This window comes from Portunus trituberculatus, chromosome 32 (genome assembly GCF_017591435.1).
Source record: "Portunus trituberculatus isolate SZX2019 chromosome 32, ASM1759143v1, whole genome shotgun sequence".
In the NCBI taxonomy this organism is placed as follows: domain Eukaryota; kingdom Metazoa; phylum Arthropoda; class Malacostraca; order Decapoda; family Portunidae; genus Portunus; species Portunus trituberculatus.
Window position 1 is genome coordinate 8,837,036 of NC_059286.1, and position 13,604 is coordinate 8,850,639.

Sequence of the window (13,604 nt, forward strand, 5' to 3'; positions counted from 1 at the left end):
GAGGTTCTAGGTGGTGACACCCATGATGAGCTTCGGAGGATGATATTGCGCCATGATGGGCGGAAGCTGAACAGCGCTTCCCATACACGTGTGCCTACAGGCACTATAGGCCTTGAGCCCTTGACGTAAAAAAAAAAAAAAAAAATACGCATTTCACTGCCTCAATCAGCCTCCTCCCTCGCCCTCCGGTCTCGTCATTTCACTTGCATTCCAGTCTCTCTCTCTCTCTCTCTCTCTCTCTAGTGAGTGGGGGGGAGTCAGCGGAACGTGGGGTGTTAAAGCGGGTGTCCACAATAGTGGACATGGAATTTTCTTAATGAAGGCTCGGCCAGATTTGATTAGTTTGTCGTCAAGTACAGTAAACTTGTCGTTTTCTTTCCTACAATGCCAACAAACACTCTCTCTCTCTTACATCATTAGTGGTCAGTGAACGTTTTGTGCTAACTTTGACAGGATCTCTGCCAGACACCGCAGCTCACCAGTCACCTCCACCACAAGTGTGGACCCCGCTACAGAGACCACCACCACTCATAAGCTTGATCTAACAGGTTTGTTTGTTTTTTTCATTCTAACATGCATGATGATGTTATCTCTATGCATTTGTGATAAGCATGATAAATAAACGCTGGATGCAGAAAAATGCAATGCAAGTATGTGTCATACAGTGGCCGTTAGGCGTGGAGCAGCCTGGCAACGCCTGAGCCAGTGTGTACAATGCAGTGAGCAACGCGCGCGCACACACACACACACACACACACACACACACACACACACACACACACACACACACACACACACACACACACACACACACACACACACACTATTAGTAATAATAATGATAAAAATAATAATTTATATATATATATATATATATATATATATATATATATATATATATATATATATATATATATATATATATATATTTATTTATTTATTTATTTATTTATTTATTTATTTATTTATTTATTTTGTTTATAAACTGTAATGGGTGTCCAGACAAATATTTATAGTGTTTAAAGTAAAAATAAAAAATAAAAAACCTTCCCCTACATATTGTCAATAAACTGTAGTTTCCCTTACAAATTGGTATTTTCCCCGTAGGTATTCCCTACCCCCTACATTAGGCTAAAATGACCTACTGAAGGGGATTTCCCCTACGAGTGGCAGCCTTGTTTGGTATTTACAAGTGAGCTTGTGTTGTCTTTCATTGCTCATGTTGTTATTTATTTAGTTATGTTGTTATGGAGTTAAGTGAAGCCTGTATTATGAAGTGTCAACCCGGTATTGCCTGATAAAATGATGTGGTATTCGGTATTTACAAGAGAGTTTGATGAGGCAGTGCACGACTGTTGTGAAGGTGATGATGGTTAACCTCTTCAGTACCAGGACGTGTTTACATATTCATTCTGCTTACTAACTGGTGGTGTTTGACCACTAATCTTTTGACCTCATACACCCTTCCTCACGCAAACTAAATACTCAAATCGCACTACAACCTAAAAAATGTGTGTCAGTATTCAAGGGATTAACTGCCTTGTAATAGCCATGCCAAAGTCACTCATACTACTACTACTACTACTACTACTACTACTACTACTACTACTACTACTACTACAAAAATATTTCTACTATTACTACTACTACTGCTACTACTACAAAAGCAGTCTTTCTACTACTACTACTACTACTACTACTACTACTACTACTACTACTACTACTGCTGCTGCTGCTGCTGCTGCTGCTGCTGCTGCTGCTGCTGCTGCTACCACTACCACTACCACCACTACTACCACTACCACCACCACCACCACCACCACCACTACCTAAAAACATTTCTACTACTACCACTACTACTACACAAAACAATCTACTACTACCACCACTACTGCTGCTGCTGCTGCTGCTGCTGCTGCTACCACTACTGCTACTGCCACACTACCACTACCACTGCTACTACTACTACTACCACACAAAACAATCTTCACCACTCACCACCACCACCACCACTACTCACCACCACTAAAAACCACTACTACCACTACTACCACACTACCACCACTACCACTACCACTACTACCACACCACACACTACTACCACTACCACCACCACCACCACCACTCACCACCACCACCACTACAAAACAATCTTGCTGCCACTACCACCACCACAAAACAAAAACAACTCTACCACTACTACTACTACTACTACCACTACCACACAAAACAATACTCACTACTACTACTACTACTACTACTATAAAACAATCTTCTACTACTACTACTACTACTACTACTACTACCACAAAACAATCTTCTACTACTAAAACAACTACTACTACTAAAACAACTTTACTACTACTACTACTACTACTACTACTACAAAAACAATCTTCTACTACTACTACTACTACTACTACTACTACTACAACTACCTACTACTACTACTACTACTACTAAACAATCTACTACCACTACTACAACTACCACTACTACTAAAAAACAACCACTACTACTACTACTACTACCACAAAACAATCTCTACCACTACTACTACTACCATCACTACTACTACTCACTACTACTGCTACTGCTACTACTACCACTACCACTACCACCACCACAAAACAATCTCCTACACTGCTACTACAAACTGCACTACTCACTACCACCACTACTACAAAAAACAAAAACAACTTCTGCTACATACCACTATCACTACACTACTACTACCACTACTACTACTACTACTACTACTACTACTACTACTACTACACTACCACTACTAAAACTACCACCACTACTACTACTACTACTACTACTACTACTACAAAACAATCTACTACTACTACTACTACTACTACTACTACTACTACTACTACTACTACAAAACAATCTTTCTACTACTACTACTACTACTACTACTACTACTACTACTAAATACTACTACTACTACTACTACTACCACTACTACTACTACTACTACTACTAAAAACTACTACTACTACTACTACTACTACTACTACTACTACTACTACTACTACTACTACTACTACTACTACTACTACAAAACTACTACTACTACTACTACTACTACTACTACTACTACTACTACTACTACTACTACTACTACTACTACTACTACTACTTTCCGAGGCGTGAGTTACGTGATGACACGCACAGGAACTCGTCCATACACGCACAAAACACAATTCACTCGCTTCTTCACTCGTCCTTTGCACGTTTTAAGGAAAAAGTTTGTGTTTAAAATTTGTGAAGGTGCCCGCCTGTTGACGACTCTGTGGTGGTGGTGGTGGTGGTGGTGGACGGTAAGGCTTAGTGTAATGTAGGCGCTCGCTGGACGCACGCACTCATCACGTACGCACACACACACACACACACACACACACACACACACACACACACACACACACACACACAACCTTACCACCAGTTATCTCGTCTTCTTCAATGACACTCAACTGTTCCCTCACTTCTATAGACTGAACATCCTGGCTCTGTCATTTACTTCTACTAATCTAAACTGGGAATCTTCACACATCATCACATTAAAACAATATAAACACTCCCTATGAAATGAGGCGTCTTCAGTATTCTCCGCCAGTTTTCCTCTCCCCCCCCTGCTGGTAACTCCCTCCAAGTCAGCAGTATAGGTAACCTTCACATACATATATTGTCTTAGATAGGCTGGCTGTTCCTCTTACCAATCTTTCTTTTCTAACTGACTGTCCTCACCTTTACTCTCATCGCCTGATTGTTGTGGCATTAGTGATTGTTGTTGTGAGTGGTTGTTAGTGTTATTATTATTGTTATTATTATTATTGTTATTATTATTTATTGTACTACTACTACTACTACTACTACTACTACTATCATTATTATTTTATTTGTTTGTTTATTTATTTATTTATTTATTATTATTTATTACTACTACTACTACTACTACTACTACTACTACTACTATCATTATTATTTTATTTATCTATTTATTTATTTATTTAATATTATTTTACTACTACTACTACTACTATATTATCACCATCATCATCATCATCATCATATCATTATCATCATCACTACAATCACCATTATCGGCGGTGTAATAATTCAAAGAAGCATAGGTCACCAGCTCCAGCCCTGCAGGTCATTAACTTGGTGACCTCCAAAGACCCTTGGTAATGTCAACAAAATGGTCTAACCGTGCACAAATCTCAAGGTAAAAATGTGTCCCAGTACTGAAGGGGTTCATTAGAGAGGTAGCTTAATGCCTCCTCGCTCCTGCCTAACTGCCTGACTGGCTAACAATCGCACCAGCTCCATCACCACTCTCGTTAATGGCCACAGTCTTCACTATCTTAATCCCCACGTAAGTTTGTGAAGCTGTATAAAGTCACCCAGTAGTAAGCGTAGAGCATGGATATCGTAATGTGTCACGGTACTGAAAGGGTTAGCTATCCATTCTTCTAACGTGTTGCATTTCCGTCTTTACAACTCAATTCAACTCAAGCTTCCTTAGAAAAGTGATCCGTTCATGATACGTTTTTACTAATTTTTTTTAATATTGATTCGTTGATTTGCAGGCAGGGTTCACTTGGAGAGAGAGAGAGAGAGAGAGAGAGAGAGAGAGAGAGAGAGAGAGAGAGAGAGAGAGAGAGAGAGAGAATTATTATCTATTATACTCATTTCCCGTTAATGATACTTTTTTTTTATTCCTTGATCTACAGGCAAGGTTCACTTGGAGAGAGAGAGAGAGAGAGAGAGAGAGAGAGAGAGAGAGAGAGAGAGAGAGAGAGATTATTATCTTTCATAATCAATTTTCGTTAATGATACGTTTTTTTTTTTTTTATTCGTTAATTTACAGGCAGGGTTCACTTAGAGAGAGAGAGAGAGAGAGAGAGAGAGAGAGAGAGAGAGAGAGAGAGAGAGATATTATTATTATCATCTTATCATAATCATTTATTACGAAGGAAGCTTCAAACTGTTACAACATAATGATAAAAAAAAATCGTGTATAATTGTAAGTACTACACGGAAGGTGAGAATGCTTGATGAAACAAATTAATGCAATTGAGTGTGTGTAATGGTTGGTTTGGAAGGAGTTAAAGAGCGTGGCTAGTTTATATCCAGGTGGTGGACCAGTGGTTAGGTTCACTGGCAGCGTTTCATATGCTCGTTTGCCCTCAAGTTGCTCTTTCCTTATTGGCAGGTTGGGGGGGGGGGTGTGAGACAAGAACGAAGCAACGTCAGCAGTAGCTGGAACAGTATTTATCCAGACACCACGCTCGCTACATCTCTCCAGCCACCACGGACCCCTCGAGTGTACGCAGCCCAGTGTCCGTCTGTGTCTTGTCGTGGGCGTGACGTTCAGCAGCGGCAGGAACAGCAACGGGAAGCTTGATCTGCGTGGGTTTTCGTGCGGCGGGGTGACGTGCCGCTGCTGTGAGGTTATCGGACCACACCACAGCACAGCACAGCACAGAGGAGGAGAGGTTAGTGGTTTTTATGTAAACGAATAGTGTAGGTGTGAGGTGTTGGGTGTTGTGTGCGCGTTGACACTGCAGTGGTGATAGGAAATTGTTAGTCAGTAACTTGGAGGTTGTTAGGAATGTTGACTGATAAAGGATAACTGGGTATGTGTAGGATGTGCACTGCGTCTATTGGAAGGTTAATTGTACGATGTCTGTCTGTGTGTCAATGTAGGATGTATCAGGAACCATCGCTACGTGTGGATGTTAAATTTACTTGTAGATGTCAATAAGGGCAGATGGTCGTTCATTCACTAGTGTGGTTAGAGTAACGTGGGTTCAGAATAGGTTTGTGTAATGGCTGTAACAAGTGTAGTGTTTTCGTGGTCATTGTAGTTGTGTAGGAAGGAAGAATTACGCTTAACCTCTTCAGTACTGTGACGCATTTTCACCTTGAGATGTGTGTACGATTAAATCATTCTATTGATGTTACAAAGCGTGTATGGATGTCACAAGGTTTCTCAAGTTGTATAAAATCACCAAATAGTAACAGAAGGAATATGAAAACGCGTCTTGGTGCTGAAGGGATTAAACGGGTCGCGTTACTATAGAACTCCTTTAAGTAAGTTGTATTTGAGGCTAAAATGTTTCAGGTTAGTCATTGTGGTTCCCTCGTTATAGAATAGGTACCAGAATCGGCGAAAAGAATGAGTGGACAAGATTTCCTAACGTAACGAGGCTGGTGTTTCAAGGTACGTGCATTAGAAGCGAGATGTGGTAGCATAACGAAAAGTTTGGGGATATAACCATGAAATTAGTTCTTGAAGTGGTAGGCTGGCGTAAATGGTTCGAGGTTCACGAGTGACGGTGGGAGGGTTTGTGTGTGTGGGGAGGGTTGAGAATGGCTGGGAGGAATGAAGTGAGCGTGAATGGCTCGTGGCAAGAGGAGGCAGAGTGGGAACTAACTGAATGCAGTGTGATAAAATAGGAGACAGAAGGGATGGATGGTGTGGTGCGAGTGTTTGGCTGGGTTAGGGCACTGTGAAGACGTGTAACTGAGTAGAGACGAGTGAAAGGCTGGCTGAGGCAGTGGTTGAGTTTTCAGGACAGACAGATGGGGAATAAAGTGTTTAGAGTGAGTTTGGGCACATTATGGATGGAAGTGAAGACGTGAAGGGAATGTGTGGTGTTGGTCATTTAGAGATAATTAGTGAAAAAGATACTGCTGTTCATGTTTTTGTGATGGTGGTGGTGGTGGTGGTAAGAATACGTAGAATGAAGAGTGAAAGGCTGATTGAGGCAGTGAAGGAATTTGCTTAGGGCTATCTTGCTTGTTAGCTGTAGGGATAATTAGTGAACAAGTAAACAAGGTACTGCTTTGTTCATGCTTATTTTTGTCCATTACAGGCGTTGACGATCCAAAGGCCTGACTCCACAGCGGTAATGAGCCTCGTCTACCTTGCACTTAACGGACAATGCTCACTACCAACACCTCTGCCACCGCCACTACCGCCGTTGAGGGAGACTGGCTGGATGAGTGGGTGATAGAGGCGAGGCAGGTGTGGTGAGGCGGAGGATTGGAGACGAGAACCTACAGATGACGGCAGACACGGAAGATTCCACTTACCAGGTAGATGAATGTGTCAAGATTGGTTGTGTGGGGCAAGTTTGAGGGGGTTTGACGTGGTGTGGTTTCCTGAGACTGGCGTGGGAGATGAGAATGAAGGGATGGGAGTGTCAGGATGAAGGGCCAGGATGCTACGTCACACGGGAGACGCTGGGAGGAGAACGAGGGAGAAGGGTGTAACTGGAGTGTAAGTGGAATAACGATCGAGGAGGGCGAGTGAGAGGCTGACTGAGGCAGTGAAGTGTGTATTGTAGGACAGTGTGGCGTGGTACATATGGAGATAATCAGTTAATTTTTCTCCATTACAGGAGTTGGTGATCCGAAGCCGTGACTGCAGCGATCCCGTGCGTCCTGCACCATCAGGGAAGGACTCTCTCTGGCTTCGCACTGCGCCTACATTGACCGTTGCCGCCGCTGCTACCGCTACTCGGAGGGGCACTGCCTCGCATTGGTCCTTCACTGCCGTCCCGCTAATACACGTGTCGCCGTCGCAGCTACTGGCACTGAGGGACTTCGCCTCGCAGCGGCCTGGCAAACACCTGCTACACCACCACCACCACCACCGGAGTCCAGAGATTCAGCTTCGCATAGCAGACATCCTCCTATTCAACGCTTGCTGCCACTACCACCTCATTATGGTGGTGTCACTGTACTTGGATCTGTTGTCTCTACTGAATAATAATGTGTAAAGAAATCTTTTTGTTTCGGTAAATTTCCTTTCCTGGGAATATTTGTGGGTTTTGTTAAATTTCCTTTCCTGGGAATATTTGTGGGTTGTGGGTGGTTTCAGTGAGTAGTCGCCTCAAGCTGGCTTGGATCCGTCTGACACACCAATATTGCCTCCATTGACCACCACCTACACTCGCTCTAAACGATCACCCCAGAAATAAAACGCGCTAGATTTGAAGCTTTTTCTATTTATTATCATAAGCAATACAAAAAGTGGTTGTTAGGAAATGAAACTAAAGCGAAAAAGTTACATGACATTGATCAATAACTTAATGTAAAAATGGTCCCAAAATACCATCTGGCTGAAAAATCTTCAAACGGTCTACATAAAATACAGCACTACTGGCCAAAAAAAAAACACTAAAAATGGTAAAAATCTAGAAAAATGGCAAAATGTAGAAAAACGGGCCCTAAAAAAAAATAAAATACAGCAAAATCTAAAAAAATGGTAAAAATCTAGAAAAATGGTAAAATCTAGAAAATGGCCGAAAACGGGCCCTAAAATCGTACTAAGTCGAAAATACTCTAAAGAGTCTCCGGAGATAAGGTGGATGCATATTGGAGCTAAAATTAAATACAAGAGTCTCCCTACACTTTTATTCAATTTTTGACATTATTACACATTGCCTGAAAAAAAAAAACCCACAAATATTTTCAACTGAATAAAACAATATATATACAAAGAATACAGAGAAAGTCTACACAAATTTTCAACTTAAAAATAAAAAAACTGAGTATAAAAAGTGAGCAAAATCCTATGGTGAAAAAGTCTAGACAATAAATAGACAAATTTTCAACTTAACAGTATAAAAAAAAATAGTCTACAATGATTTTCAACTTAATAATAAATAATATATAAAAGAATTTAAGTCTACAATAATTTTCAACTTAATATACAATAAATATTAACACCAATTTATAATATACAATAAATATTAACATGAATTTTCAACTTTGCAAAATTTTAAGAAATTTCAACTTCACAAATTTTAAACAATTTTTAAACAACTTTTCAGAGAGAGAAAGATTCAGAGAGAGAGAGAGAGAGAGAGAGAGAGAGAGAGAGAGAGAGAGAGAGAGAGAGAGAGAGAGAGAGAGAGAGAGAGAGAGAGAGAGAGAGAGAGAGAGAGAGAGAGAGAGAGAGAGAGAGAGAGAGAGAGAGAGAGAGAGAGAGAGAGAGAGAGAGAGAGAGAGAGAGAGAGAGAGAGAGAGAGAGAGAGAGAGAGAGAGAGAGAGAGAGAGAGAGAGAGAGAGAGAGAGAGAGAGAGAGAGAGAGAGAGAGAGAGAGAGAGAGAGAGAGAGAGAGAGAGAGAGAGAGAGAGAGAGAGAGAGAGAGAGAGAGAGAGAGAGAGAGAGAGAGAGAGAGAGAGAGAGCAATCAAAGTAAACAATCAAATAGTAATAATATACATGAAAACATTTTTAAAACAACACACACACATTAATCTTGTGCCCTCCATACACCCTTGCTAATGTCATTAAAATGGTCTAATGGTACACAAATCTCAAGGAAAAAATGTGTCCCAGTACTGAAAGGGTTAAAATAGTGAAGGCTGTGGCCATTAATCCTTTGACCACAATATACCCTTGCTAATATCAATAAAATGGTCTAATGGTACAAAATCTCAAGATAAAATGTGTCCCAGTACTGAAGGGATTAAAATAGTGAAGGCTGTGGCCATTAATCCTTTGACCACCATAGACCCTTGCTAATATCAATAAAATGGAGAGGTGTATGGAGATCACAAGATTAATGGCCACAGTCTTCACTATTTCAACCCCTTCAGTACTGGGACACATTTTTACCCTGAGATCTGTGTACCATTAAACCATTTTATTGATATTAGGAAAAGTTTATAGACATCAGAAGGTTAATGGTCACAGTCTTCACTATTTTAACCCCTTCAGTACTGGGACACATTTTTACCTTGACATTTCTGTACCATTAGACCATTTTATTGACATTAGGAAAGGTCTACAGAGGTCAGAAGATTAACGGCCACATTCTTCATTATTTTAACCCCTTTAATACTAGGACATCTTGAGATTTTGTGTACCATTAGACCATTTTATTGACAGTAGGAAAGATCTATAGACGTCAGAAGACTAATGGCCACATTCTTCACTATTTTAACCCCCTTCAACATTGACACATTTTACCTTGAAATTTGTGTACAATTAGACATTTTATTGACATCAGGAAAGGTCTATAGATGGCAGAATAATAATGGCAAGTCTTCACTATTTTAACCCCTTCAGTACTGGGACACATTTTTTACCTTGAGATTTGTGTACCATTAGACCATTTTATTGACACTTGGAAAGATCTATTGAAGGCAGAAGATTAATGGCCATAATCTTCACTATTTTACCCCTTCAGTACTGGGACACATTTTTACCTTGAGATTTGTGTACCATTAGACCATTTTATTGACATTATGGAGAAAGATCCATGGAGAGTCTTCACTATTTAAGAGAGGGAGAGAGAGAGAGAGAGAGAGAGAGAGAGAGAGAGAGAGAGAGAGAGAGAGAGAGAGAGAGAGAGAGAGAGAGAGAGAGAGAGAGAGAGAGAGAGAGAGAGAGAGAGAGAGAGAGAGAGAGAGAGATCTAAAGGCAGAATGACAAGACCGGAGAAACAGTCTTGAAAACCCTGCCAGTCATCTCTGTGGCCTTGGAAAATTGAGAGAGAGAATAAAGAGTTTTGAAGAATGTTTTTACAGTTGTAAAGGCAGAATGACAAGATTTCTGTATTATTAAGTGGAGAAACAGTCTTGAAAACCCTGCCAGTCATCTGTGTGGCCTTGGAAAACAGTGGTGGTGAGAGAATAAGGGTATTTTTATGGTTCCTGAGGCAGAGTGACATTTCTACAATATTAAGTGGAGAAACACTCATGAAAACCCTGCCAGTGATCTCTGTGGCCTTGGAAGGCGTGTTGTTGAGACAGCTAAGTGTTTGTGAATACAGGCCTTTGTCTGACACACAAGCAGCAACAATGCACATTCTTCATTCCCTCTGAGTTCAGTAAGTGAAGGAGTGAGTGAGTGCTGAGTGAATCTCTTAACAAGCACACTGCATCTTTGTCCAGAGAATCCAACACTTGCTTCACAAACTCATGTGGGGGATTGAAATAGTGAAGACTGTGCCCATTAATCTTGTCACCTCCATACACCCTTCTTAACCCCTTCAGTACTGGGACACATTTTACCTTGAGATTTGTGCACCATTAGACCATTTTATTGACATTATCGAAGGTCTATGAAGGTCACAAGATTAATGGCCACAGTCTTCACAATTTTCACCCCCACATGAGTTTGTGAAGCTGTACAAAATCACCAAATAGTCACCACAAGGAATATGGAAATGTGTCATGGTACTGAAGGGTTAATGTCAATAAAAGGGTATTACCATAGCCAAACTTTCTTCAAATGCCCTCAAAAACATGCCAAATGGTCTTAAAATACCATATAAACATGCCAAATGGTCTTAAAATACCATAAAAACATGCCAAATGGTCTTAAAATACCATAAAAACACCAAATAAAAAAAACATAAAACATGCCAAATGGTCTTAAAATACCATAAAAACATGGTCTTAACATACCATAAAAACATGTCAAATGGTCTTAAATACCATAAAACATGCCAAATGGTCTTAAAATACATAAAAACATGCCAAATGGTCTTAAAATACCATAAAAACATGCCAAATGGTCTTAAAATACCATAAAACATGCCAAATGGTCTTAACATACCCATGCCAAATGGTCTTAAAAAAATGCCAAATGGTCTTAAAATACATAAAACATGCCAAATGGTCTTAAAATACCATAAAAACATGTCAAATGGTCTTAAAATGTCCTTATAATTAAAAATGCCAAACTGCTAATCTATCCTAACTATTCTTCATGGCTCCAGGTGTTGTCTTGTACTCTGGGTGTTGCTGATGGCTGTAGGTGTTGTAGAAGGCTTGTGTTGTGTTGTCGCTTGTCTTGTCTTGGCTTGGTGGTGCAGTGTTCCAGCAGCAGTGTGTCTTGACTTTCCTGTAATGAGAGGTGCACTGTTTATATTGAGTCACCTTCACTATTTTGTAAACTGAACTGAACGCAACTCAAATGCCGTTAAAACATGTCAAACTTTTTTAACTGACCTCAAAACATGCAAAACTGTCTTAAAATCCTATCAAAACATATCAAACTGTCTTATAATTTCCTCAAAACCTGGCAAACTATCTTAAAATGCCCTCAAAACATACCAAACTGTCTTAAAATGTCCTCAAAACATGACAAACTGCCTTAAAATGCCTTCATAACATGCCAAATCTGTCTCAAATTAAAGATGTACCAATACCAAAATTTTGGCCGATTCCGATAACGATACCAATACCACCTAATTGGGCCGATACCGATACTACTACTTATAGTGATTACTGCACTGGACACCAGGATGAGTTGGTGGACGGTGAGCGTTATCAGATGGGAGGCTTTGTTTTGGGGGATGCTGTGAGTCCTTCTGAGAACGTTTGTGAAATAGGAGCAATTCTAGAAGCTTTTTGAAGCCATTTTGAAAAGGTAAATTACTCAGTAATTGGAATGAATATCTTCTCAGTCTTCTGATTCTTGTCAGTTATTTTAAATTCTTACTTCTTACTCCTTTAGCGACCATTTGGTCTTGTGCATTTTCATTATTAATTTTATTGACGATATTTTGGCGGTCGAAAATATTTTTAAAATTATTAAAATTGTAAAACAGACAAAATATTAGCAAAAGAAACTCATTTTGTTGTGTATGTTTCTCTTTAATTAAATCTGACATCCTTTGATATTAATTCATTACACATTAGTAGACCAATTCAGAAAAATGAGCTTTCACCTAATCTTTTCAATTAAATAGAAAAAAGTTTAGTTTATTCTAAATTTCTAGTGTATTGCTATGATCTTAAATAATTAATATGCAACAAATTATACACAATGCACATGATTACAAAACAGAATCGTTACTTTCTTAGTTATGGAAATTTTACATCCTTAGGTTAACACAAGTAACTCAAAAATTAAACTACCATTAAAATTAATAATATACATATATAATTCAAGCTTCCACCTATTCCAGTATGATATCTTGGAAAAGGCTACCACTACCACTGTTAATTATAAATCAAATAAGAATATGCTGTTAATTTACAATATATGCAAAATATATATATATATATATATATATATATATATATATATATATATATATATATATATATATATATATATATATATATATATATATATATATATATAAATTGCACTCAAAATCTGCCAAACTGCCTTAATATGCCCTCAAAACCTGCCAAACTGTCTTAAAATGCCATCAAAACATGTCAAACTGTCTTAAAATGGCCTCAAAACCTGCCAAACTGTCTAAAATTGCCCTCAAAACATTCAAACTGTCTTAATATGCCCTGAAAACCTGCCAAACTGTCTTCAATTCACCTCAAAACCTCTCAAATTGTCTTAATATACCCTGAAAACCAGCCAAACTGTTTCAAATTGCTCTCAAAACCTGCCAAAATGTATTAAAATGCCCTCAAAACATGTCAAACTCTCAAAATGCCCTCAAAACATGCCAAACTGTCTCAATATGGCCATAAAACATGTCAAACTGTTTTAAAATATCCTCAAACATGCCAAACTGTCTCAAAATATGCTAAACTGTCTTAAACTGCCCACCAAACACATCAAACTGTCTCAAAATACCCTCAACACATGCCA

At 39.2% G+C, this 13,604-nt stretch overlaps 1 protein-coding gene across 4 annotated transcripts; it reads left to right on the plus strand.

The window, feature by feature from the left end:
* The first annotated feature begins 420 nt into the window (after positions 1-420).
* Positions 421-7,846, plus strand: LOC123512095. Of its 4 annotated transcripts, XR_006677024.1 has the most exons (5): positions 421-548; positions 5,231-5,513; positions 6,171-6,241; positions 6,897-7,119; positions 7,425-7,846. XR_006677024.1 is itself a non-coding variant. In XM_045268312.1 (4 exons), the coding sequence occupies exons 3-4, from the start codon at positions 7,087-7,089 to the stop codon at positions 7,803-7,805; spliced, it is 414 nt and encodes a 137-aa protein (XP_045124247.1). In that variant the 5' UTR covers positions 421-548; positions 5,231-5,513; positions 6,897-7,086; the 3' UTR covers positions 7,806-7,846. The 4 variants fall into 4 exon arrangements, 3 of the variants coding, with proteins under 3 accessions (XP_045124247.1, XP_045124249.1, XP_045124248.1); XM_045268312.1 differs by lacking the exon at positions 6,171-6,241; XM_045268314.1 differs by lacking the exons at positions 5,231-5,513; positions 6,171-6,241 and having other exon boundaries at positions 434-548.
* Positions 7,847-13,604: the final 5,758 nt, after the last annotated feature.